General features: G+C 42.1%; 1 protein-coding gene across 2 annotated transcripts in view; it reads left to right on the plus strand.

The window, feature by feature from the left end:
* The window catches only part of FYB1 (FYN binding protein 1), a 128645-nt gene that overhangs the window by 26287 nt on the left and 75080 nt on the right, over nt 1–27278 (plus strand). For both annotated transcript variants that reach the window (XM_089687823.1, XM_089687824.1), the window contains exon 2: nt 21837–21972. In XM_089687823.1, coding sequence (XP_089543949.1) covers nt 21837–21972 — 136 coding nt within the window. The remainder of the gene's footprint in view (nt 1–21836; nt 21973–27278) is intronic.

Here is a 27278-nt window from a genome sequence, read left to right on the forward strand (position 1 = left end):
TTGATTGGCTGGCAGGGGATGTCATCCCACTCATGCACACGGAAGTCAGCCATAGTGTGCCAGGAATGCACGGTGAGCTGCACAAACGCAGCTCACTGTACATTTAATAGAAAGCTGTGAGCAGGTAGGTAAGATTCACCATACACTATCCAATTTTCTGTGCAATTTCCTTTAGATTTACCTTCAACTATGTAGTGCAAGAGCCTGCCTAATTGGATACAATTGAAAGTGTTGTTTAGGTTTGAGCTCATATTATATGGTTTTTGGTAAATCTAAAGCAACATTCTCAAGAAAATTGTATTATGTATGGCCAGCCTTAGTGTTTATTATTGTAGAAGAGCCATAGTATACCTCTTTACAATAACAAGCTGCTGCTCACAATTTTCTAAAAATTAGTGTTAGTTTTGTTAGTACTTTGGACACAACTTCTGTTAGAGAACACTTCTCCCCAGGTGTGCAGCATTTCTGAGCCGGTACTGTGGAGCATGCTCCAGTCTCCACCAACATAGCAATCCTGTTACCGCACTCCCAGTGACAATGTACCGTATGTTACTATAGGACACAGGAAATGCACTTCTCCATAACTAGATGCTTTCCTCCTGAGGCCTCACTATACCGTTCTTGACTCCCAGGCTAGGTCCCTAGGTACTATGTGCCACAAGGCCACTCTCAGTATGTAGGGAACGGGTATATAGGGATCCAGTCGCTAGTGAAGGGGCCAAGCATAACACTCCATTCACTACCAGAGTATCCGTCACCTCTGTCATGTCACCCCTTTCCCCTTTCCTTGGCTGGTTGGCAGCTTTAGCAAGGGACACAAATACGTTAGTCATTAGCAATGGCAATATGGCCTCCCCAGGACAGCTCTCTGCTCTTTAGACTCTGTACTTTATTTTCTCTAACCTTTCCAGTCCCCTGTTAAACGGGGCCTTACTGAGGTAGTTGAAGGCCTCTCTAACCTTTCCATTCCCCTGTTGAACGGGACCTTACTGAGGTAGTTGAAGGCCTCTCTAACCTTTCCAGTCCCCTGTTGAACGGGGCCTTACTGAGGTAGTTGAAGGCCTCTCTAACCTTTCCAGTCCCCTGTTGAACGGGGCCTTACAGAGGTAGTTGAAGGCCTCTCTAACCTTTCCAGTCCCCTGTTGAATGGGGCCTTACTGAGGTAGTTGAAGGCCTCTCTAACCTTTCCAGTCCCCTGTTGTAGGCCATATTCTTTTGAAAAGCCGTATATGCACCCTTTTTGAGACTTCAGACCAGGCATTGTAGATGAACAAAAAAGATTTTTTAGGCCCCTTTCACACAAGCAGACAATGGGGTCCCCCAGTCTGTTTTTCAAGCGGACTCGATCGGTCCATCCTTAGACGTCTATGGACTGGCGGGTGTCAGCGGACACCCACCAGCATTTGATCCGATCCAGTACGCCAAAAAACAGATACGTTCCAGCAGAGCAGATCGTCCGACCGTCCCATTAAAATCAGCAGACAGTGTCTATGTCCGCTCTTCAGCAGCAGAGCGAGCAGAGACCTGTCATCCGCCTGTTCAGCGGGCATCAGCGGGGAGATCCCCCGCTGAGCAGGTAGGTCACGCTGACAGATGCGCTCCATCTGAAAGAGGCCTTACTGAGGGAGTTGAAGACAACAAACAGTTCAAAAAGACATCTTCCAGACTCCTTACTATATAAAGTTCTCCTGAATAGTGCCCCATGAGGTACTCATACCTTAGGCAGATGGAAAATTCCATAAAGAGTCCTTCTCAATGGAAGAGTCAATAATAGGCAGTAACCCACAAGAAGTAGCAATAATCCATAACAGGGTCCAGTGTAAGGCAGCACAAGCCCATATAAGTCCATAGGTTCCAGACCTCTGACTGCTCTCCCCCAAAGGATGGTACAGACCAACAGCATTACAGCTACATTTTGGCAGGCTTTCCCCTGGCAACCTCTGTAGGGGACTAATGAGCTCCTAATTATATGTTATGACCTGCAGGGGGCAGTAACCTTCCTGCTAACCTGTCCTGCATCATTAACCCTTCCTATCCAGGAACCACCAGCTCAGCCTAAGGACACTGTGTAACAAATCTACATTATAACAAATAGCTTTGACACATAAACATAGTTGACCTGATTAAGCTCAAAGCATGAATCATAGCAGAACAAAAACCTTAAGGGCCAATTCACACTGATGCATGTACATTTCCATCATTTTAGTTGTGTTTTATCCTCCCTAGCGGTCTGATTATGTCCATATTTCTGTGCTCAAAGCGGTACCTTTTTTTTGCATGGAAATATGTATTCTTTTTATTGTAGGCCTGTAATTTTTAGGAATAACTCACTGAAATCTGTCCGAACAAGAGTCTAGTAAGCATTCCGGATATGATAAAACTTGAAACACAAAATCATAAATTATAATTTAATAAATAATCATAAAAAATAATAATATAATAATAATAAATTTAATTCAATAATATAATCAAACCAAAAACACTGAAATTTGAAATATAGCGCCAAGTTCGCACATCGCTGAGCAAAGTCGCAAAATCGTTTTCAGTGTCTGATGATGAATTTCCCCACGAATCATTATCACTCAATTCTGCAAGTGGTTCTGATTTACTATCGCTGTTCTCTAGCCGGTCTAAAACCACTTTTGACCTAAAGGGACGCTTTTTGGATGCCATGGACTTTTCTAAGTTTCCAGGCAGAAAGAACAGTCAAAATGCAGGCAGGGCACATGACAAAGCACTCGGGACAAAATGTATGTGAAATGGTTTGATACAGTAATGATACCCAGATGACAGATGCCGGCATCCACCGGATTACATTGCTGAGGACACTGCAGGAGGGACATCGCGGGAGCGCAGGACAAGGTAAGTGATCAAGGGATCCCAGAGCAGCGCCGCATGGTATTCCCAAGTGTAGCTCGGGGTTACCGCTTGTGGTACTGAAACGTTACCCCGAGCTACACTCGGGAATACCGCCAGGGAGGCTACAGCATGCTGACCTCCAATGACATATATTATGATGTCCATTGACATGCTTTTTGACGTGCGTTGACATGCATGTGCAGTGTTATGGTGTGAATAGGACACATTGGAAATTTGTTTTCAGATGTCCTTCCATTGATCTGCATTTTACAGCTGTGCTAAAATGCAGATCAATGCACTGGTATGAATTGGCCCTAAATACACAGCACCTTTTGATTTGATCCTTCCTTTAGACTGTAAGCTCCAAGAGCAGGGCCCTCCTATTCCTTCTGTACTGAAATGTATTGTAATTGTACTGTCTCTCTTATATTGTAAAGCACTGCGCAAACTGTTGCCGCTATATAAATCCTGTATAATAATAATCTTTTGGAAGCACCTGCTTACAGGTGTATGGGTTTTCCACAAACAGTGTCACTTAGCCCTGGATGGGCTATGATAACCAAATAACTAGGATTGCCTTTACGTAAACTGGTCATAGATACTAGAGAAGAGTTGGACATGCATAAATGATCTAATAATTTTCTAATGTCTCATATCCATTTTTTTTCCTAAACAGGAGTACTTTACTCACACTGGTGTCTCAAATTGGGGTAATGGAAGATAGACGAGGCACCATGTGCAGACAGTTCCAGCACTGGGGTACATCAATGATCATTGAAACCCAGTTCACAGACATGGAAATTGGATGCGTTTGAACTGCATCTGATTCCTGTGATATGTGAACCAAATCTTTTTCTATGGAGATGGTTCACATATGTGCGGGACTTAAAAAAGAGTCAGGTATAATTTTGAGCCCGGTTCAGGTGCGATGTCCACTATCATACACTCTAACAATTCGTATTGGCATCACACCTGAACCGCTGAATGAAACTTCACTGGACTCTATTACAAATTTGCACTTCAAACCAGCCCAGCACATATGTGAATTCAGGCTCAATGTTTTCAAACATGCCTTATCGTTTTGATATTCACTCATTTGGAACTTTCATAGTCTGACCCATAAATATTGATTGCTGTCTGATTTGGCCAAAAAGGGGCAGATCCAGAGATTGTCATATACTGTCTATAGGCTCCTTTAGGTTGCAGTCTTATCCACTCAACCTCTGAGGGCCATGACACTTTTATCTTCTTCTCCTTTTGCACTATGTAAGACTTGGTGGATTTGTAAATTAGAAGCTGACTTTCTTTCCTACCCACTTCTCCATTTCCTCTCCAGGGATGTTACAAGTGCCCCATTGCAGAGTGGAAGTGTTCCATTGCAGAGATCATGGTACCTTCCACTTATTGGAGTGTAGGTGCAGTACATTGCTCAGGGTAAGTTCCCTGTTGGTGATCACAGAGGACTAAGACTGTGCAACATGTGTAGGTTGGGATGGCCACTGTTTTTTTCCATTGGGAAAAAGTAATCCAGAGTGACAACACAGGAGCACTAATGGGAGAGAAGAATATAGCGTTGTCACCGTATCATTAAAAATATGTATCAAGGACTTCATGGCGGGATCACTATGTATAACTTTTATAAAAGCTGCAGATTTAAAAATATCAAAAAGAACTTTTAAAATGACATTAACATGCAAAAGATACGAGATTTAAGAAACTGGGTTTAGAGATGCATTATAAATGTGATACATAGAATAGCCATCATAGCAATGCCATACATTAATTAATTTTAAATGGACCTCTCCTTATGTATCTGATTATGTGAAGCTCCTCAATGACAATATATGAAGGATATATGGTTACATTTATGGATGTTTTTTTTTTTCCCGTTAAAAAAAATCTTGCAAGCTGACATTGCAGTTTTCACTTCTTCCTTTCAGCTTGACTATTTATGAGCAGTGAGATAATAGGCTTGAGAAAAGAATATGAGGAACAATATGGAATCTACCAGAAAAGAGAAGTCATTTCAGTAACATCTAATGTAGCAAGTTTCCTTTAATGAAAATCCTCAGGGTAGTACAATCCTCTTTATACTGTAGCCACCTTCTGCCATTTTCAATGTTTCAGCGCCATCTTGCTAATTTACAGCATGGTTCTCCTAAAAGAGTGGTTCTCCTGCCTGTATGGGCTCATTCACACCATCAGGGCTGGGTTGCCCAATGAAGTCCCAATGCAAGGACAAGGCAAACAGCCTTATGTCCTATGGTTCAGTTCACACCAATGGGCATAGCATGGACATGCAGCAAATTTGCAGAATGCAGTGCAGGGTAAAAGAATTAGGCTTAAAAAAAACAGAAAACAGGTTCTTAAAAAGCATTTCAGCTTTTGTTAAAAAAAAGATTGCAGCACATTGCAGTGCAAGTTGAAAAACCATACCAGTGCTGTTGTATGAGTTATGGTGTGAATGAGCCCTTAAAGCATTTTAAAAAACAAAAAAAAGGAAAGAGTGCTTATTCTCCTTTAAAGCACTTTTAAAGTGTAAGCGGACTTACAATGTGACCTCACAGCAGTTCTATAAGAGCTCTTACCTGCCCTACTTCACTGAGATCTTTGCTCTGCAGTATGACTAACAATATAAAGCCTCTTCCTTCCTTAAACCCCTTTTTTTCTTCTCCTTTTTACACTTTTAAGTCTAACAGCAAATTCATTTTAAAACCCTGCTCCAGGAATTGGACAAATTTACCCTTGCGGTGGGGTCCCCTGTACTGCAAGGGTTGACTGCTTGTTCCAGGGGTGCAGAAAAATAGAGTCATACTTACTTTACTCCTCTCTTCTGTAGACTTCCTCCATCCGTTTGACTACTCCCATGAAACCTCCTCTCTAAGGCGCACCCAGCCACGTTCACACTCTTGCCTTCTCCATGTACAGTGCAGGATTAGCCCATCACGGTACATGGTGACTACCCACAGCCTGGAGCACCAGCAGGAGAGGAGAGCACTGGAGCTGGCTGGAGTGGGGCTTATGGTAATCAATGCAGCCTCTTCAACATTATCCATAGTGTGGGGAGGTGCAGTCTGATGCGGTGGCAGCAGGGGCGGACTGACAACTCATGGGGCCCCCGGGCAATAGGGGATCATGGGGCCCCTGTGTCCTTGCCCACACTCAAAAAAGCCTATAAAAAAGGTACCAGGGGCATTTCATGGGGTCCCCTACTGACCCCGGGCCCTCGGGCAGTGCCCAAGTGCTCAAATGGTCAGTCCGCCCCTGGGTGGCAGTAAACACACAGAGTCCAGTTGCAGTTAATGAAACTTGTATTAAATTAAGAATTCACCACACTTTGCAACTACCCAGTGGGAGGGCACCCGTTTGGGAACTCACAGATGTCGCTGCAATGTAGAATGGAGCAGGTCTTGGATGTACCGATACAGTCTGTCTCGGAGGGTGGAATGTGGCCTGGTCGGTCTGTACCCAAATAGGAGGATTCCAGGAAGGATGGCATGTCCCTATCCTTTCGATACTTATCTGGAACCTTTCCCCACCACTATTCACTGTAACTGTCAGACAGGTGACCTGTCCTTGCACTACCCACTCGCAGAAATGTCCAGGAGCCAGGGTCCTAAATAGGCTCTGCCTGACCCTAGATGGCCGCCAGAGTCAAATGGGATGGCAGCATCCAAACTGATAGCTTTCCCATTGACCCGGGAAACCATAGAGGAGAATGTTGCTCCTGACTTCCTATCCCTCTGCTATGCTGCTGCGGTTGAGTGTGACCTGCAGTGGAGAAATTAAACTGCACCTGCCTACACCCAGATCTACAGTATTCAACCCTTGCAGTGTGTGTCTGGAGGGGGGACTGCAAGGGTAGATTTTTTCAAACTCCTGGAATTGGACTCTGTCACCTTAATATTACTCTTTCAGAGACTTTGATAACATACCCTGATACAGGAAGTTTTGGAATCAAACTGAGGTCCACTGGGTTTCATACTACAATACAACCCAGTTCATAAGGCATAGAATGCTCCGCTCCCATGCATCTTGAGCATTCTATTTGCAAGAGCTCTTGGAGAGACGTTCAGATGCAGAGAATTGAATGGAGAAGGTCATATTGGGGAATACTGTAATATCACAATAATATTTCATAAATACGGTAGTAGCTGGGTCTTGTGGAGAAGCTGGTGCTATTAGGCTCCTGTCTAACTGTATGCAAACACACAGAAGCTCTGACAGTAGAGGGCCTCTCACCTGACTGCAGATCAGTTTCCCAGCTACCTTTATCTTATCACCTCTTGAGTCAAGGCCTAATATTGTTGATGTCCTCTCTGTTTTCTGTTTAATGGTGATTTTATATGTGAACATGTTGCTGTGCCCTAGAGAATGCGAAAAATTTATTTTTCTTTGTGAAGAAGCAGTTGCTGACCTGTGAAACGTGTTGAATATGGCGCTAACTACAGCTAACTACTGGGTGATATAGATACAGTATATATATACAGTTGCAAGAAAAAGTATGTGAACCCCTTGGGATTACGTGGAGTTGTGCATGAATTGGGCATAAAATGTGCTCTGAACGTCATCTAAGTCACAACAATAGAAGAACACAGTCTGCTGAACATAATACTACACAAACATAAGATGTTGCCATGGTTTAATTGCACATAACATGTAAACATTCACAGTGCAGGGAGGAAAAAGTATGTGAAGCCCTAGCTTAATGACTTCTCCCAGAGCTAATTGGAGCCAGGAGTGAGCCAACCTTGACTCCAATCAGTGTGATAATATTGGATGTGTTGCTGACAGCTGTCCTGCCCTTAAAAAACACACACCTGTTTTGGGTTTATTGGTTTCAAGAAGCACTGTCTGATGTGAACCATGCCTCGCAGAAAAGAGCTCTCAGAAGACCTACGATCAAGAATAGTTGACTTGCATGAAGCTGGAAAGGGTTACAAAAGTATCTCCAAAAGCCTTGATGTTCATGTGTCCACGGTAAGACAGACTGTCTACAAATGGAGAAAGTTTAGCACTGTTGCTACTCTCCCTAGGCGCGGTCGTCCTGTAAAAATGACTGCAAGAGCACAGCGCAGAATGCTGCATGAGGTAAAGAAGAATCCCAGAGTGTCAGCTAAAGACCTACAGAAATCTCTGGCACATGCTAACATTTTTGTTGACACATCTACAATAAGGAAAACATTAAACAAGAATGGAGTACATGAGAGGACACCACGGAGGAAGCCATTGCTGTCCAAAAAGAATATTGCAGCATGTTTGAAGTTTGCAAAAGAGCACCTGGATGTTCCACAGCACTACTGGCAAAATATACTGTGGACAGATGAAACGAAGATTGAGTTGTTTGAGAAGAACACACAACACTATGTGTGGAGAAAAAAAGGCACAGCACACCAACATCAAAACCTCATCCCCACTGTAAAACATGGCGGAGGGAACATCATGGTTTGGGGCTGCTTTGCTGCCTCAGGGCCTGGACGGATTGTTGTCATTGAGGGAAAATGAATTCCAGAGTTTATCAAGACATTCTGCAGGAAAACGTACGACCATCTGTCCGCCAACTGAAGCTCCGCAGAGGATGGGTGATGCAACAGGACAATGACCCAAAGCATACAAGTAATTCAAAAAAACAATGGCTGCAACAGCACAGAATACGCCTTCTGGAGTGGCCCAGTCAGAGTCCTGACCTCAACCCGATTGAAATGCTGTGGCATGACCTTAAGAGAGCAATTCACACCAGACATCCCAAGAATATTGCTACACTGAAACAGTTTTGTGAAAAAGAGTGGTCCAAAATTACTCCAGATCGTTGTGCAGGTCTGATCTGCAACTACAGGAAACGTTTGGTTGAGGTTATTGCTGCCAAAGGAGGGTCAACCAGTTATTAAGTCCAAAGGTTCATATACTTTTTCCTCCCTGCACTGTGAATGTTTACATGTTATGTGCAGTTAAACCATGGCAACATCTAATGTTTGTGTAGTATTATGTTCAGCAGACTGTGTTCTTCTATTGTTGTGACTTAGATGACGTTCAGAGCACATTTTATGCCCAATTCATGCAAAACTCCACGTAATCCCAAGGGGTTCACATACTTTTTCTTGCAACTGTATATATATATATATATATATATATATATATATATATATATATGTATAGAGGATGTGAATTGTTATTTCAGCAACATGTGTGATGGATCATTTTAATGTGTAATTTTAAGCTGTTACAATAAAAGGTTATGGATTTTATATATAAGACTAAACATGTCACTGCTAAATTTCTGTTGGTTTCATTTTGTTGAAAAGTGATGTTGCTGCCTTATATAAAGATTTGACAGAACTTAATTCATGCAAACATATTGAAGCGGCGCTCCAGTCAAATTAAAAGAAAAAAAAGTCAGCAGCTACAAAAACTTAAGCTGCTGTCTTTAAAAACCACTCATCTGTCCCTTGATCCCACTGTGTCCTCACACTAGCCAGTTTCACTGGCCGTCCAGCATTCCAAACACCAGCATTTTCATTGGGGGGACTCGGCTGCGACAGCTTGCAACTTCACAGCCAAGTGCCCACTGCGCATGAGCAAGTTGCGCTGTGCTTTGTGAATGGCCCTGTAGTCAACTGGGACCTGTCACATGTCCCAGAAGACTACGGGGAGGGGGTGGGGAGGACAATGTCTGCTTCTGATCGCCTAGGCAATTGCAGTAGAAGTGGTAGTGGGTACCTGTCAACTTTGGGTACCTGCTCTCCCCCCCGCTCCCCAATGGTGCAAATCCGTAACGGGGATCGGGGGGTGTAGCCTTAAAACAGAACTTCTCATTTGGGTGGAGCTCCTCTTTAATTAATTAGGTCCACTTTTATGTTGCATGTGTAGTAATGAATTTTGTGCGAAGTCTGAACTAGTTTCCCAAGGGACAGGTTCCAGTTTTAACAGCAGACTACATGTGTGGAAGGTGACTTCAGGTGTCCTGTTCAGGTGTCCTTTACACCTATCCTGCCCTATGTTACATGAAAAATACAGCAAAGTGTTAGATTTCTCAAAGCAAACTTCTAAAAAGCTAAAATGTTGATCAATCTGACACAAGGGCAAATTATTTGTGATGGCATTTCTCGTAAATGACACTCACACTTCACACTCTAACTACAGAAAGAGGTATTGTGAAACTGTGAAAGTGCTGCCATGTGGTCTGTCAGTCAGTGCTACAACTTCTTGGTTGTAGATTTTCACAAGATCCTTCACGAATACAGTGATGACTTGAACTGTCACCCAGGACTAAAAATGGAGATGTGACCACGGGGCCCAACCACGGGAACCAGTCGGCTTACAAAGTTGTCCAGAACTGTTTATTTGTATGAGATATTGACAGTATTTAAAGAGACTCTCTGGGGGTTTTGTGTGACTGTTGCAGGGATGAACTGCTGGAACCCAGATGTATGGCACATTCATATGACTGACAGTCTTTTTGGCCATTAGCCAAAGTTCTGCCTGTCAGAAGTTTTGAGGTTTGGTTATGAGGGGAGGATTTTGAAGTCTGCAGCAGGTATAGTTAGTCACCTATAGATTCCTGCACTTTACACCTACAGCAGTTTAATGCAGTGACATTTATCAGTCTGGTATACTTTAATGATTGTAAACTATGCCCAAGAAGAGATAGAAAGGTCCAACGATCAGTGTGACCCTCAACAACCCTGCTGTCACCCAAGAAGTGCACAGAAGCTAAAGTAGACCTTAACTCAAAATCAACATTTAAGGGGTAATTAATACAAAATTGCTAGAACCACAAAGTAATTTATTTGCCCATTGGGGTATCTCTGGAAACAGTAGATTGGGACCCTTTAGGGACAGATAATCTACCCTGAAAGGATAGATCAGTTTTGAAGAATCCCTTAATGACCCATTCCCCGAAGTTGTGGGATGGACTTAAATACTCAGGAGGTCTTTGGTCACCCCATCTTCCTGTTATGTCCTTCACTAGAAATTGCTCTTTTTTTCTCTGGCATTGACTCACTTACAATGTTCAAATGGTGGACCAGCTCCACGCTTACTTGCTTCCGTGACTTTGTAACGGCGAACGGACTGGAACCATTCCAGGGTCCCATAAATGTTCAAATGCAGAATTGTTCCGTTACAAACAAATCAAACACCCTCCTGTTCTTTTCCTGTCAACACTCAATTCTTCTAACCATGTAAATCTGTACAGCCTAGGATTTCAGTGCTACAATAGTCGAACTTCTTTGGTTAATCTTTGTTATTTCAGGTTCATAACTGGAAACCCCAAAAAGGCTTCAAGCTCTGTTAAGCCTTCACTTGTAGCAGAACCGTAAATCAACTTAATCTTGTCTTAATCTTTAATAAAAACTATTGAACAAAAAAAACTTTGCAGAGCTATTGGTCTTGTGAAACTGCATGCACATTTGTTCTGTGCAAATCGGAGTAAATGTTACTAGGTTATTTTCTTTCTGGATAGAATGTTTTTAAGTCATAAATAAGAGCGGCTTGGGAAAGTACTGCATTATGTCCACTAGATGGAGTTGACAAGCACAGTAAATAATGAACCACAAATTATGGTGCGCTACAAAAAAAAAATCAAATACAGTGGTTTACGAATTTAATTCGGTCTGCGGGATGTTTTGTATTGCAAAAAATTTGTAAACCGAAACGTGGTTTCCCATAGGAATGCATTGAAAACCAATTAATCCGTTTCGGAGGTCAGAAAAAAGTAAAAAAAAAAGTCTTTTATCTGTTCAAAACTCTTTCTAAAGTGCACTTTAAAGGCATAAATACTGTACAGGAACATTGATGATTCAAAAACCGCTCCAACACATTCACACTCGATGCCACGTGCTACCCACAGACTCCAGCATGCACGGGGCCAGCGCTATAAACCTCCCAGGCGCAATGCATCCTGGGGAAACTTGCTTCATATTGCGAAAAAAATTTGTAAACCGAGTCATTATTTTCAATGGATTTTTATTTGTAAACCGAAAATTACATTAACTGAGGCGTTCGTAAACCAAGGTACGCCTGTATGTATATAGCGATAATATAGAATCAATCACAAAGATAATTCATGTGAAACAAAATAAAAACTCTGCATTTATATACAATGGATAAACAAACAAAAGTCCATATTAGGAAAGTAATTAGAAGTCCACTTAAATGCTGATGAAAATCAGTCCATAAACACTGGTGATTGCAAGTGACCGGAAGTGATGTCACTGTAGGTGGAACAGGAAACAGAGGGGTGTGGTTACGTGTTTCAAAGCCCTGTGGCTTCTTCATCAAACCATCCCGGTGGTTTGGTTGGTTTCAAGTCGTTACTTGCGTTGGAGGATACTGGTATAATGGAGGATTTCCAATACCATTTTAAAATTGTCCATTACATGGGAGGAGAAGTGGATAAAGGAGATATTGCGAGGTCTGGATGTGTGTAGATGTCTTATTAAAAACACACAGTTTTTACATGCGTTGGAGGTGAGAGTTCTGTGAGCACGGAAGTTGCAGTATCTATTGCATGAAAATTCACACTCACCATGGATTTGCAGTTACGGTGTTGGATCGTGTGATATTTGGAAACATATGAACTTATTTATTGGAAGCACTTCAGCTCCGTTATTCACATTTATTAGTGAATTATATTCACATTTTTTTATTTTTTTTAGTCATTTATTCATATTATGAGCACCAATTATTATGACAGATTGATGCCTATTCATTAGCAGCACTGCATCACTTTGTTTATTTATTTAATTTGTTCTATTGTGGGAACACAATTGATGTTAGCAGTAGCATTCACTTTCATTTGTCACTTGATTGAAAAACATTCAATCTGGGAAAAAAAAGCTGTCATGCGCCTGTGGCAGTGAGTCCTTGTACATCGCCAACTCAGGGTTCCCCTGGGAGCTGAGTCTAAGCCCAAGCAGCCTGCTTCTTCACCGTAATGGTGGGGATGGACTTGCAGCAAGCTGGAACCAGGTCGCAGCCCCCAGGTATGCCCAGCTGTACTGCAGAGTACATACAGCAGTAAACAACAGGAAATCCAAGAGACAAACCAATGTCGGGATGGACAGAAAACAAGCACAGATGGTGGCCAAGGCTGGGATCAATACACAGGTAGCCAACAACCAGACACTCAGGGAATGTGGGCTAGACTGAGCATGTCTTATATACAGTGGATGTAAAAAGTCTACACACCCCTGTTAAAATGTCAGATTTCTGTGATGTAAAAACATGAGACAAAGATAAATCATTTCAGAACGTTTTTTATCTTTAATGTGACCTATAAACTGTACAACTCAGTTTAACAACAAACTGAAATCTTTCAGGTGAAGGGAAGTAAAAATAAAAAAACTAAAGTAATTTGGCTGCATAAGTGTGCACACCCTCAAACTATTACTATGCTTAAGCACCTTTTGATCTGAATCCAGCACTCAGTCTTTTTGGGGATGTGTTTATCAGCATAGCACATCTTGACTTGGCAATATTTGCCCACTCTTCCTTGCAGAAACACTTCAAATCTGTGAGATTGCGAGGGCATCTCCTGTGCACAGCCCTCTTCAGATCATCCCACAGATTTTCGATCAGATTCAGGTCTGGGCTCTGGCTGGGCCATTCCAAAACTTTAATCTTCTTCTGGTGAAGCCATTCCTTTGTTGATTTGGATGTATGCTTTGGGTCGTTGTCATGCTGAAAGATGAAGTTCCTCTTCATGTTCAGCTTTCTAGCAGAAGCCTGAAGGTTATGTGCCAATATTGGCTGGTATTTGGAACTGTTCATAATTCTCTCTACCTTGACTAAGGCCCCAGTTACAGCTACAGAAAAACAGCCCTAAAGCATGATGCTGCACCACCATGCTTCACTGTGGGTATGGTGTTTGTTTGGTGATGTGCAGTGTTATTTTTGCGCCAAACATATGGCGGCCATCACTTCCTGAAGATGCCGCTGGGCGAAACGTACGTGAAAGCGTGATTACGTCACTTCCAGGTTAGGGACTTAGAATGGTCTTAAATTTGTTTGGTATATTTGAGCAGCTTGGTACCACATCTCCGCAAGAAAGGAACGGTCCATATTCAGCACACAGATGAATTGGAGAGTTTGCTGTTAACCTTATTGCCATATCCTTGGGCTTGTTTAATGGAGAGCTGTTGGAGGGGAGAAACACCCTAGGAAAACCATAGAGGATGGCTCCATACCAGGGGCGGACTGACCATTTGGAAACTCGGGCACTGCCCGAGGGCTCGGGGTCAGTAGGGGGCCCCATGAGATGCCCCTTGTACCTTTTTCATAGGCTTTTTTGAGTTTGGGCAAGGACACAGGGGCCCCATGATCCCCTATTGCCCGGGGGCCCCATGAGTTGTCAGTCCGCCCCTGCTCCATATGCTACCAGAATGCACAATTGACCGTCTTAAGCGCGGTCAAAAGGTGTGGTGAGTGAACAATTCACTTATACCCTGTTGGCACGTGGTGAAGATATATACCTTTATGGGTTACAGCACAGTGTAGGACCGTCACTTCTCTAATATATATAGTCACTTATGGACTTTCATTTTATTTATATATATAATAGGATGACCTAGCACCTCCAATAGGTGCAATATATTAAGACGCTTGGATTCAGGGGCATGTTGTGAACCAGGCTTCTTTTACATATACTGTACATGCACAGTGTATCGGCTTAGCGCCTGTCTATTTAAAAATATTAGTTTGCACAACTGGGATCATCCACCATATAGAGGCAGCTGCAAATTTAATATCACATATTTAATATACAGTATCTCACGGAAGTGAGTACACCCCTCACATTTTTGTAAATATTTTATTATATCTTTTCATGTGACAACACTGAAGAAATGACACTTTGCTACAATGTGACGTAGTGAGTGTACAGCTTGTATAACAGTGTAAATTTGCTGTCCCCTCAAAATAACTCAACACACAGCCATTAATGTCTAAACTGCTGGCAACAAAAGTGAGTACACCCCTAAGTGAAAATGTCCAAATTGGGCCCAAAGTGTCAATATTTTGTGTGGCCACCATTATTTTCCAGCACTGCCTTAACCCTCTTGGGCATGGAGTTCACCAGAGCTTCACAGGTTGCCACTGGAGTCCTCTTCAATTCCTCCATGACAAAATCACGGAGCTGGTGGATGTCAGAGACCTTGCACTCCTCCACCTTCCATTTGAGGATGCCCCACAGGTGATCAATAGGGTTTAGGTCTGGAGACATGCTTGGCCAGTCCATCACTTTTACCCTCAGCTTCTTTAGCAAGGCTAAAGCAGTGGTAGTCTTGGAGGTGTATTTGGGGTTGTTATCATGTTGGAATACCGCCCTGCGGCCCAGTCTCCTAAGGGAGGGGATTGTGCTCTGCTTCAGTATGTCACAGTACAGTGGTTGCCGCCACCACGCTTGACACCATCTGAACCAAATCAGTTTATCTTGGTCTCATCAGACCACAGGACAGGTTCCAGTAATCCATGACCTTAGTCTGCTTGTCTTCAGCAAACTTTTTTGTGGGCTTTCTTGTGCATCATCTTTAGAAGAGGCTTCCTTCTGGGACAATAGCCATGCAGACCAATTTGATGCAGTGTGCGGTGTATGGTCTGAGCACTGACAGGCTGACCCCCCACCCCTTCAACCTCTGCAGCAATGCTGGCAGCACTCATACATCTATTTCCCAAAGACGACCTCTGGATATGATGCTGAGCACGTGCACTCAACTTCTTTGGTCGAACATGGCGAGGCCTGTTCTGAGTGGAACCTGTCCTGTTAAACCACTGTATGGTCTTGGCCATCGTGCTGCAACTCAGTTTCAGGGTCTTGGCAATCTTCTTATAGCCTAGGCCATCTTTATGTGGAGCAACAATTCTTTTTTTTCAGATCCTCAGAGAGTTCTTTGCCACGAGGTGCCATGTTGAACTTCCAGTGACCAGTACGAAAGAGTGAGAGCGAAAACATCAAATTTAACACACCTGCTCCCCATTCACACCTGAGACCTTGTAACACTAACGAGTCACATGACACCGGGAAGGGAAAATGGCTAATTGGGCCCAATTTGGACATTGTCACTTAGGGGTGTACTCACTTTTGTTGCCGGCGGTTTAGACATTAATGGCTGTGTGTTAAATTATTCTGATAGGACAGCAAATTTACACTGTTATACAAGCTGTACACTCACTACTTTATATCAAAGTGTCATTTCTGCAGTGTTGTCACATGAAAAGGTAGAATAAAATATTTACAAAAATGTGAGGGGTGTACTCACGTCTGTGAGATACTGTATATTCTGTTGGTGTTATCAGATACACTAGGTGCCATAATAATAATTTTTTCGAATTCACTTTAAATATCTTTTGAAATTCTGGCCAAAAAGTTCAGCCTTGGTTTCATCAGACCAGAACACATTTTCCCACATGCTCTTGGGAGACTTCAGATGTGTTTTTGCAAAATGTAGCCAGGCTTGGATGTTTTTCTTAGTAAGAAAAGGCTTCCGTCTTGCCACTGTATCCCATAGCCCAGACAGATGAAGAATACGGGGAATTGCTGTCACATGTACCACACAGCCAGTACTTGCCAGATATTCCTGCAGCTCCTTTAATGTTGCTGTAGGCCTCTTGGCAGCCTCCCAGACCAGTTTTCTTCTCATCTTTGCATCCATTTTGGAGGGAGGTCCAGTTCTTGGTAATGTCACTGTTGCGCCATATTTTTACCACTTGATGATGACTGTCTTCAGTGTGTTCTATGGTATATCTACTGCCTTGGAAATTCTTTTGTACCCTTCTCCTGATACCTTTTAACAATGAGATCCCTCTGAAGCTTTGGAAGTTCTCTGCAGACCATGGCTTTTGCTGTAGGATGTGACTAGGAAAATGTCAGTAAAGACCTACTAGAACAGCTGAACTTTATTTGGGGTTAATCAAAGGCACTTTAAAAGATGGCAGGTGTGTACTGACTCCTATTTAACATGATTTTTAATGTGATTGCTTAATTCTGAACACAGCTACATCCCCAGTCATAAGAGGGTGTGCACACTTATGCAACCACATTATTTTAGTTTCTTATGTTTTTATGTTTACTTCCCCCCCTGTAAAAGATTTCAGTTTGTTTTTCAATTGTGTTATACAGTTTATAGGTTGCATTAAAGGTGGAAAAAGTTCTGAAATGATTTATCTTTGTCTCATTTTGTTACATCACAAAAATCTGACATTTTAACAGGGGTGTGTAGATTTTTTATATCCACTGTATATGATTTTGTGCAGCCCTGCTGCCCTGTGGTATTTTTGCTATAGGTTGGCGGGGAATCAGTTAAAGTGGTTGTAAACTCTTCCATATACCCAGTGAAGTGACTGGCCTTAGGTGATACACAGAGATGAAATAAATCCTTTTACATAAGTTGTACCTGTTTATCTGCAGTCTTTTCTTCTCTACAGCTGTTCAAAGTACAGAATTTGTACAGTTTGTCTTAGCTTTCAGAAAGCAGGGGTCAGGGAGCTAAAGTTACACTCTGCAGAGCTCAGTGAGAGCAGATTGGAGGAAAAGGACACACACCCCTCCACACAGCTCACAACCTTTTAACAATGAGATCACTCTGATGCTGTGGAAGCTCTCTGAAGACCATGGCTTTTGCTGTAGGATGTGACTAAGAAAATGTCAGGAAAGGCCTACTAGAACAGCTGAACTTTATTTGGGGTTAATCAGAGGCACTTTAAAAGATGGCAGGTGTGTACTGACTCCTTTTTAACATGATTTTTAATGTGATGGCTTAATTCTGAACACAGCTACATCAAGCAAACTAGGAGGCGGGCCACAAAGTGATGGAAGGAGATAAAACCCACAGAATACCAAGTGACATCCATAAGTGAGCACAGACAAACCACACATGTGAAAGCAATCAGGGTAGGAAAAGCACTGCAGCAAAGACTGGCCATACATTATACAATTTTCTTCAGAACTTTGCTTTAGATTTACCAAAACCATATAATACGAGGTCAAACCTAAATAACACTTTCAATTGTATCTAATTAGGTAGGCCCTTGTACTACATGGTTGAAGGTAAATCTAAAGGAATATGGAGAGAAAATTGTAAAAAAATTGTATAATGTATAGCCAGCCAAAGAGATAAGAATACACAAGCAGGAAAGTGCAGGCTACCTTGTTGCATTAGCTTAATAACATTTGTGTTTGCCCCAATTCGTACAGAAAGAATGTGCAGACCAATTCAGAAGAAAAAGGAAAATTCTTCCCAGGGCTTTTTTTTCAGTGGGAATGCAGTTCTGGCACCTCCAGCACTGAGTGTATGTAGTGGGAAAATAGGACAGTAAAGAAAACCGTCCCCTATTTCTTCTGATTCCATTATTTGCCCATTAGCTGTGGTGATTTTTTTCTGTTTTACTCTGGACAAGGTGAATAAAGAAATTTCTATCATTGGTCATGTGACTCATAGCTCCTGAATCAACACACCATGCCTGAAAAGATTAGATGCAACTTTTGGATTGAAAAACATAATCATTATCTGAAGAAAAAGCAGTTTCTTTCTTCACACTTTTGGCCTTTCGTAATTTAGTTTATTTTTTCATTCTAGCCTTCTAGATTATCAATCTGTTTTTGGCCTTGTTTCTTGCACACAAAGTATTCACATGTTTCTTGTTGCATGTTACTGTTTTTATTCCTATATTTCATCTTTAAAGCAGACTCTGCTACAGAAGCACCATCACTATTAATGCTTTCTGTTTTATGCTTATATTCATCCATACGCTTTCCCTTAACATATTCCAATGTCAGTTCATCAGTTGGGCATGCATTAAATTGTTACTAAATCCACAAGTGTAAAATCAGTCTTTACATGCAGTAACGCATGCTTCTTATACTCATCGTGGAACCTAAGGGGTTAATCCTCTGCATTGTGTAAAAAGGATGTTTGATCCTGTCTTCTCTGATCCTCCCCTTCTTCTACTGTCCCAAATCCATCTGCTGATAGAACAGAGCAAGTTGCACATGCTTACTTTGGTGTGTATTGCTAAAGAGTTTTTTTTTTCCTGGGAGAGTGCATGTGATCAGCACAGGTGCAATCAGCGCTGTCTAGACAGAGGGTCAGGGGTTATGCAGCTTCACAGGACAGTCGGGGAGAAAGAAAACTCCTCCTACAAGATTACCCAGTGGTCTGTTGGACACTGATAGAAGTCACAAGAGTGCTCTAACTGCTGATGAGAAAAGGTATTTAACATAGGATAAAAAATAAATAATAAACAACATCAGCGAGCGCTAGCTATGATAGCAGCAAATGCACAGAAAAAGGAACTACAAATCCTCTCTAGAAAATCATAAACAAAAAACAGTAGTGCAGCGCATAAATAAGAATTCATCAGCAAATAAAATAGACATAATCATGTAGACCGATATAAAAGTCTTAGTGGTTAAAAAATGTCACTTCAAATGAGTAGATAAGATTTCAGGGAGTAATTACATCTGGGAGTGGATAATTAGCCAGGAAGATGTAAGACATCCGGTGGTGTGCGAGAAAATAGTGAGAATGCAAACTCACCAGAAGCGCTAAAGTAATGCGCATTGGATGATGTAATCCGGCTTAAGGGACTTCCATCAGATGGAAATTGGTCTGGTCTAGAAGTTGTCCATCTCTGATCGCATGGACATTAAGGAGGGTGTCAATCAGAGGTCCCTTTTTGGGGTCTTTATTAGAGGTCTGGTCATGTAGTATATTCCATCCTCCAATTTGGATAAACCAGGATCCTGGGGGTTAAGTGCACACAGCATGCGCACCTCTGATTGACACCTTCCTTAATGGCCATGCAATCAGAGGTGGACAACTTCTAGACCAGACCAATTTCCATCCGATGGGAGTCCCTTAAGTCGGATTACATCATCCAATGCGCATTACTTTAGCGCTTCTGGTGAGTTTGCATTCTCGCTATTTTCTCGCACACCACCGGATGTCTTACATATTCCTGGCTAATTATCCACTCCCAGATGTAATTACTCCCTGGAATCTTAGCTACTCATTTGAAGTGACATTTTTTAACCACTAAGACTTTTATATCGGTCTACATGATTATGTCTATTTTATTTGCTAATGAATTCTTGTTTATGTGCTGCACTACAGTTTTTTGTTTATGAAAGGTCTTTAACAGTTTATATTTACTAAGATAATTGCATTTCCATGTTCTGTGTACTATGGGAGACCAGATACAGTGAATGCAGGGTCATGAGCTTAGTAACTCTTTAAGTGCTGTGACAAGCATTTCACTACTTTCTGGTAAACCACTAGGTAATATTGCTGCGACATGAAAATATTTTATTTCTTCTCCTATGCCTCTCAGGCATTCAAACATTTACAAGGTGTGCTTTATGTAATCCAGCATACCTGGCCTTTCATCATCTTAGTTTGGTATAGCTTTCTAATCAAACACAGTTTATTGCTGAGATTACCTCTTTCATGCACCTTTTTTAATGCTTCCCACATTTCTTTAGCAGTTTCACACTTACGTATATGTATGATTTGATTAATTTTTATGCTAAGAGAGATTGTGCTCTGAGCTTTCTGATCTTTCTCTATCCATTCATCTGAAGGGTGTTCTGGCCTGATTTCATGTATACATTCCCACGTACCTTCTCTTGGCAGCATTTTTATATTGAATTTCCAAGACTGGTAGCTCTGGTTTGTCAGGTTTGCAAATGAAAGCTTTGTTACAGATCATTTTCTTTTATTATGTTGTAGTCTTCTTTCTGTTGCTGTTTCTTGCACTTATTTGCTGTAGTCTGCTATGTCAGAGCCCATAACCTATTAGAAATTTGGCATATAGCCCTACAGAACTGACAGTGCACAGTCCACATGTGCTTTCCTGTTTCACTTGCAAACAGGAAACTTTATTTCAGAGAAAAGACAATAGAATATATAATAGATGCAGCTACAAATTTATACACTACCATCTACTGGTTGAAGAATGTATCTCTACTGAATACTGACCTAGTTGTTGCACAAAATACATGTAATGGTTGGAGAACTGTAATGTGGAGATGTTCCGGAACTGTTTTTTCCTATACCTTTTATTCAAATAAAGAGAGTTCTGATTTAGTTAGAATGACTGGGCTGAACGAAAGTCAGAATGTGACAGTGAATGAGAACTAGGAGGAGTAGCCTGGTGGCTTTTTGGTCTACTCTTCTAAGTAGCAAGCTCTGTATGTTAACACCTGCTGTGTAACAGAACTCTCCTATAGATTGGACCTTGACCACAAGTGGTGCGGCCTCGTGAACCTATACAGCAGCTTCCCTCCATGCCTTCAGACTGAAGAGGGTAAAGTGTGATATGTGTAAAGATCTGGTGAAGGAAAATCAGCGTTCAAGGGTATTTGCCTCAATATGGCAGTCAGTTCCATGACAGGTGTCACTGGCTGGTGAAAAGATGTTATCCTTGTGGTGTGGGTTAAAGTGGTTTGGCCTCCAGCCATAAGGGGTGCTAACTCACACAAGAAAGCAGTAATACCATGCTAACACTTGATGAAAAAAATTAATAATAAAGCTGACAGCATGCAGTTTCCACATACTGCCCACATAATGCCTTGTACTGTATGGGAAAAGCACAGATTTGCTTTATTACTTGAAAAGAATGAAGATGTGGGCAGCACAATGACTCATAGCATCCAATCAGAATTCAGGTGTCTCTAGCAGTCAGCATAATAACAAGTTATTACGAGATATTGTAATTGGTTCCTAACATTCATAAATATGAACTGTATTTTTAAAACTCATCTCTAGCCATTATTTTTTTATTTTAGGTTTTGATAGAGTAAAAAATGGTTATAACGCCTACCAGGATTTTATCACGGTTTAGAGTTTCCCTCACTATCTGTTTGAAGAGTGTCAGGCAGGAAAGGAAATTAGGGAAAATCTCCCCAAAGAAGACAAAGCAATATAAATCTGTGTATGCACTGTATTGTTAACAGATCTATCTCTTGTGCTATACATTGGTAGGTGGAAAGGTACCCATCAGTGAACAGAAGTCATCTGCGTTAACATCCGCATTGCCTCCACCGCCCATCAAATCACCACTTGGTCCCTCGCCAGTCCCAAGTTTACCACCCAGGAACATCAAACTTCCAGAGCCCAAGTAAGTAATTCTAATATGTATTGTCTCCCGTTATATTGTAAAGTGCTGAGCAAACTGTTGGTGCTATATAAATCCTGTATAATAATAATATTAATAATAATATCTTCAGACAGTAATGTCCTATATTTGTATGATGCAAAGACTGTCTTCATACACAGCTGGTGGTCTGACCCGGGAAGGGGGGGGGTGTTAAAAGCAGCATTTTTGTAAATGATTATTTATTTAAAGTGTATTAAAATTTAATGAAATTAAACATTTCCAATAGTTTACCCACCGGTAAGCCCATGAACTAAAGAAACACTATAGTGAAACAAATGCTGAATGATAACCTACGATCTGAACTTGTAACGCTGGTATTCATTTAGTCAATTCCTTTTGTTATTCCCCCTGTCTTTAGGACGTGCAGTCTGAGCTGTCTAGAAAAAAATGATGTTCACAGTGAATAAGAGAAATGTTGAGCTTGCTTTGCATTAAAGCTTTCATAACACTTTGCAAAGCCAATTCCTGAACTAAACCGACAAAATGAATGCCACACACACAGGCAAAGAAGCCTAGATATAAGCTCTGTCTCATCAAAAAAAGTATTGATGTGGGTTTATACCAAAATTAATATATCCAAAAATTATACAAAACTGTAAAGAACAGACTGTGTAAAGTCGGTAATCAAAGATACCCATGCAGAGTAGTGTTGTAGAAAATTATATACAAAACTTTATTACATATCTAATACAGTGATTATTGGAAAAAAATACCTTGCAAAAGGGGACAAACAAGCACCAGTCAAAAATTGTGGATTAAAAAAGACAATCCGTACTAGAACGTCTGCATGTGGTCAGTGATATGAATCGGAGAGGCCCGTGGAGCGGTGTACATTCATGTGCACATCTCCAAGTGTGGAACCTTAAATATAAATAACACACTCTATGGCAATAAATACAACATTACAATAGCCAACTTCAGACAGGTAAGTCACATGAATTTGGTGAGATCAGCTAACTATGCATGGTTAATGGAAAATCTAATCAAAATAAAATTGCATTGAGCAACATGGAGATCAAATAGTGACAACTTACATGGAACTAACCATTGATATGATCTGAAACCTCATGAACTTTTGTCATTGACTGATCTCAGAGCTGTCAGTTCTTACAAAAGGACTATTTGATCTTCATGTTGCTTGATCCATAGTACGTACCCGAACATCCTTGGATAGAAATGGTGATAGCAGCTGCAGCAGCAACTCCACATCTAGTAAAAGTAATCCAAGCGGCTAAAGAGCCACTGGATCACTTTTAAAAGCGTTGAAAGCTGGTCTCCCCTCCCACCACCGCTGCCGCCTTTAGCAGGGTCTCCTGCACGATATGGGAACCTAGTAAGGATGTGACCAGTGGCGTCCTGTTCCTGAGATACAGTGGGAGGAACAAATTTCATTCCTCTTACTGTGTGACGTCAGAAATAGCAAGGATTGAATCACTTCAAGTTTCGATCGTACAGAAACAATCCCTTGTAAAAGCTTCAGATCACACCTGGCTGTGATCTGATGCTTTGGAAGCCAGAGGAGACATCAGACCCCAGATGTCTCCGTAAAGAGGATCCGTCACTGCTTATTGTTATCACAAGGGATGTTTACATTCCTTGTTATAGCAATACAAGTCATAAAAAAATTAGTGGTACAGTGTAAAAATAAATAAATAAATGGAAAAAAATGTTTTCAAGTGCCCCCATCCCACTGCGTTCATGAGTAAAGGCGAATGCATGCATATGTAAACGTCGATCACACCACACACAAGATTTTTAGGTACCATACTTTGGCTCCGTTCCACAGGCTTATGCAGTTTTAATGCATGACATGTTTGGTATCTGTTTACTCGGGTTAACTTCATCTTTTATAGTTTACAAAAAAATTGGGTATTATATTTTGTTTTGTGCATTACAATTCATTACAGTGTATTTGTTCCAAAAATACTGTGTGACATAGAAATATGCAAATCCCACCATTTTATTCTCTAGGGCCTCTGCTTAAAAAAAATAATGTTTGGGGGTTCCAAGTAGTTTTTTACATGTAGGAGAGGAACGTTAGAATTAACCTGGACTGGAAGTGGTTAAACACTTTCAGCAGCTGATTTAAACATTCACTGAGAATATACAGTAGCTCCTGTATCTTTTAATCTTTTCCTATGTTCAAGTTTAAGCTGATTGCCATGATCACTGCCCCAGGTTTCCTGTTTCAGGGTGGCTCCTTTCTCTTTCATTATCCTATGGAGCCACCCTTGCATGCAGGGACTAGTCGTGTACCCCTACAATGTGTGCATCAATAGAAATACACAGCCCCATAAGCTAGGATGGCAAGGTACTCCCCTACTCCTTCCTTCTCTAAACTAACAGACTGACTGTAGACTGCACTGCCCACTGTTAACTCTTTTTAGTGAAGACTGGAAGTGCAGGGAAGCAGCACTGAGAAAGCAGAAGCCAGCAGCACTGAAAGTTGTAAACTGCAAGTGCGGGTGTATGAATTTCAAACAATAGTTTTCTGGGGAATGTTTATTTTATTTTGCTCAATGTGTTGAGCTAAAAAACACTGAGGGTTAACACTATAGTAACAAACACTGCCAGAGGTATTTGAATAGATTTCAACCTTGATAATAAAGCTTTGCATGCATCCTAAGCTGTCCCACCCTCTGTCACTGTCACTTTCTCTGGACAGCTTGATCTGTATGTAAACATGGAGAATAAAATAAAAAGGAATTAATATACTGAATGCTATCACTGCTTATTAATTGTATGTGACAGGTGCCCTTGGGGCCTATTGGCGCAACTCTGTTTTTCTGCAGTACAAGATTAATTTTTCTGCATGAAAACATTCAAGTAGAAATCCTGTTCTTTCCTATGTGGCTGGTTCCCATCTATTGACTTGTGAACCTTGTAGCACTGCTCAAAGCCAGGCAATGTGAAGTAACCCTGCTGGTACACAGAAGATGGGAGCAGGCATCCCTACACTGGTTCAGAAGCAATGATGATCGAAAGAAATGGACGCCAGCTCAACCAGCCCACTGAAAGTAAAGGTGTTGGCCTTGCCGCTCCAGCCACGCCCATAACGTGTTTCACCCCACCCACTGGGAGCTTGGTCACAGGAGCGCCATCTATTACTTGTGAACCTTGTAGCACTGCTCAAAGCCAGGCAATGTGAAGTAACCCTGCCGGTACACAGAAGATGGGAGTAGGCATCATTACACTGGTTCAGAAGCAATGATGATCAAAAGAAATGGACACCAGCTCAGCCAGCCCAATGAAAGTAACGGTGTTGGCCTTGCCGCTCCAGCCACACCCATAACGTGTTCCACCCCACCGGGAGCTTGGTCACAGGGGTGCAGGGTGAAATGCATCAGGGGCTGTGGCTGGAATGCTGGCTGCTGAGGCCAACACCGTTACTTTCATTGGGCTGGTTGAGGCGGCGTCTATTTCTTTTGACCATCATTGGTTCACATCTATGTAGCAGTTCAGTGTGTTTATAAAGGGAAACTATAAGAGCCCACTCACACCTAGATGTGTGTGTTATCACACGCGTGTAGAACGCGCATGCGCATAGGTGCAAATAGGTCTTTAATGTACACAACATTTACTTACTCTCATTTATGAGGAGGAGCACTACCAACCTCATCACACAATGCTGCTTACACATATTTGAGCCCGCTCTGGAAGGAAAGTTGACCCATCGGTTAATGCTACTTTAAGTAAGAAAATGTGGAAGTACAAAGGTCAGCATTTGCATGCAGACTAACTGAGGGCTGCAACATAATGAGGCAACATCTGATGAAACCCTTTGACAGATCCTTTAAATCGCCATCAGATAGGGAAAATCTACAAATAGACCAAGCATGCAATCATTTCTGTAAAATGTTTAAAGCCTTGCCAGTGTAAGGCTGGCTATAGATTATTTTTTTTTTTTAAATCAGAAATAATGATCGGATTCCCTCATCTACACAAACAAGGTGGATAGAGGAATCCTCCCAGCTGTGCTATTGTGTTGTCAGAATACACTGATTAACACTGCAGCATCATTAGATCAACGTCTGTCAAGCCAGAACGGCCATTGATGGGACAAAATTTGTCTGGTCCCTGCTGAACCAGTTGAATTTTGATCCATCTATGGCCAGCTTTAACCTCCTTTTGAAACAGCCACAGCCCTTGCATGCATTCAAGGCTGGGACAGTGAGGAATGGGGGAGCAGGAGGGGCATATGCCCCGGACACAGTGTGTGTGTGTGCGTGCATGTGTAGGGGGGTGGGCTCTGTGGCAATGCCCTCTATACATCATTGCAGCACAAGGTGAGCCTGGTATCAGTGCTTCTCACCCCTGATTGGAAGCTGCTGACCCCACACCTCACCATCTCATCAAAGGATTCCAGGAAATCCACCACCCTCTCCTGCAATCAGTGCCACTTGTCAGCCCGGTTGTCAGCCTGGCAGCAGAGCAGCAGAGCCCATCACCATCCTGCAGAAGGCTGTCTGCTGCAATAACAATCCTTGTACTGCTGAACTGCAATGGAGGAGTTGTACATACCTGAAGACATTTCATTCCTGGAGTCTACTGCTAGCAAGCATCCTAATGGAGGTGTGCTGACAGCTCTGCTTTTGGGTCAGTACACCTCAATTCAGGGAGCTTGCAGCCAGAGGCAGACTGACAACTCATGGGGCCCCCGGGCAATAGGGAATCATGGGGTCCCTGTGTCATTGCCCAAACTCAAAAAAAGCCTATGAAAAAGGTACCAGGGGCATCTCATGGGGCCCCCTACTGACCCCGGGCCCTCGGGCAGTGCCCGAGTTTCCAAATAGTCAGTCCGCCCCTGCTTGCACCACAGTGTCACTAACTCCAAAAATTAAATCGCAGCAAATTCATTGACTCCCCCCCAATCCTGCACTTCAGCTGCAGTGCAGGGAGTGATATTGCAGAATGAGGGACAGGGATGGGCACTGCCACTGGTCCAGGCTGACCAGCAGCACTGATTACTGTAGGAAAGGGTTTTGGCTTTTCAGCAGCATTGGATCTAGAGGAGGAGCTTACTGAGCAGAATTTACCTCTGTTGGAAGCCGATGGGAGTATTAGCAAGGTCCCCTGGTCACGATACCCCCTCTAATCCCCTTTCATTACATTCCATCCCGTCTTTTAGTCATGTGACTCTCTAACACGTTAAATTCTCCTCCATACCACCTTAACTTCTCTACTTCTGGTGAAACCGGTTGTATTGAGGACACTGCTGGATCGAGGGACAGGTGAGTGTCTGTCTGTTTTTTAAAGGTCAGCAGCTA

The sequence above is a fragment of the Staurois parvus genome, unplaced genomic scaffold (genome assembly GCF_062004578.1).
Source record: "Staurois parvus isolate SC_StPar_1 unplaced genomic scaffold, SC_StPar_1.0 ptg000438l, whole genome shotgun sequence".
In the NCBI taxonomy this organism is placed as follows: Eukaryota; Metazoa; Chordata; class Amphibia; order Anura; family Ranidae; genus Staurois; species Staurois parvus.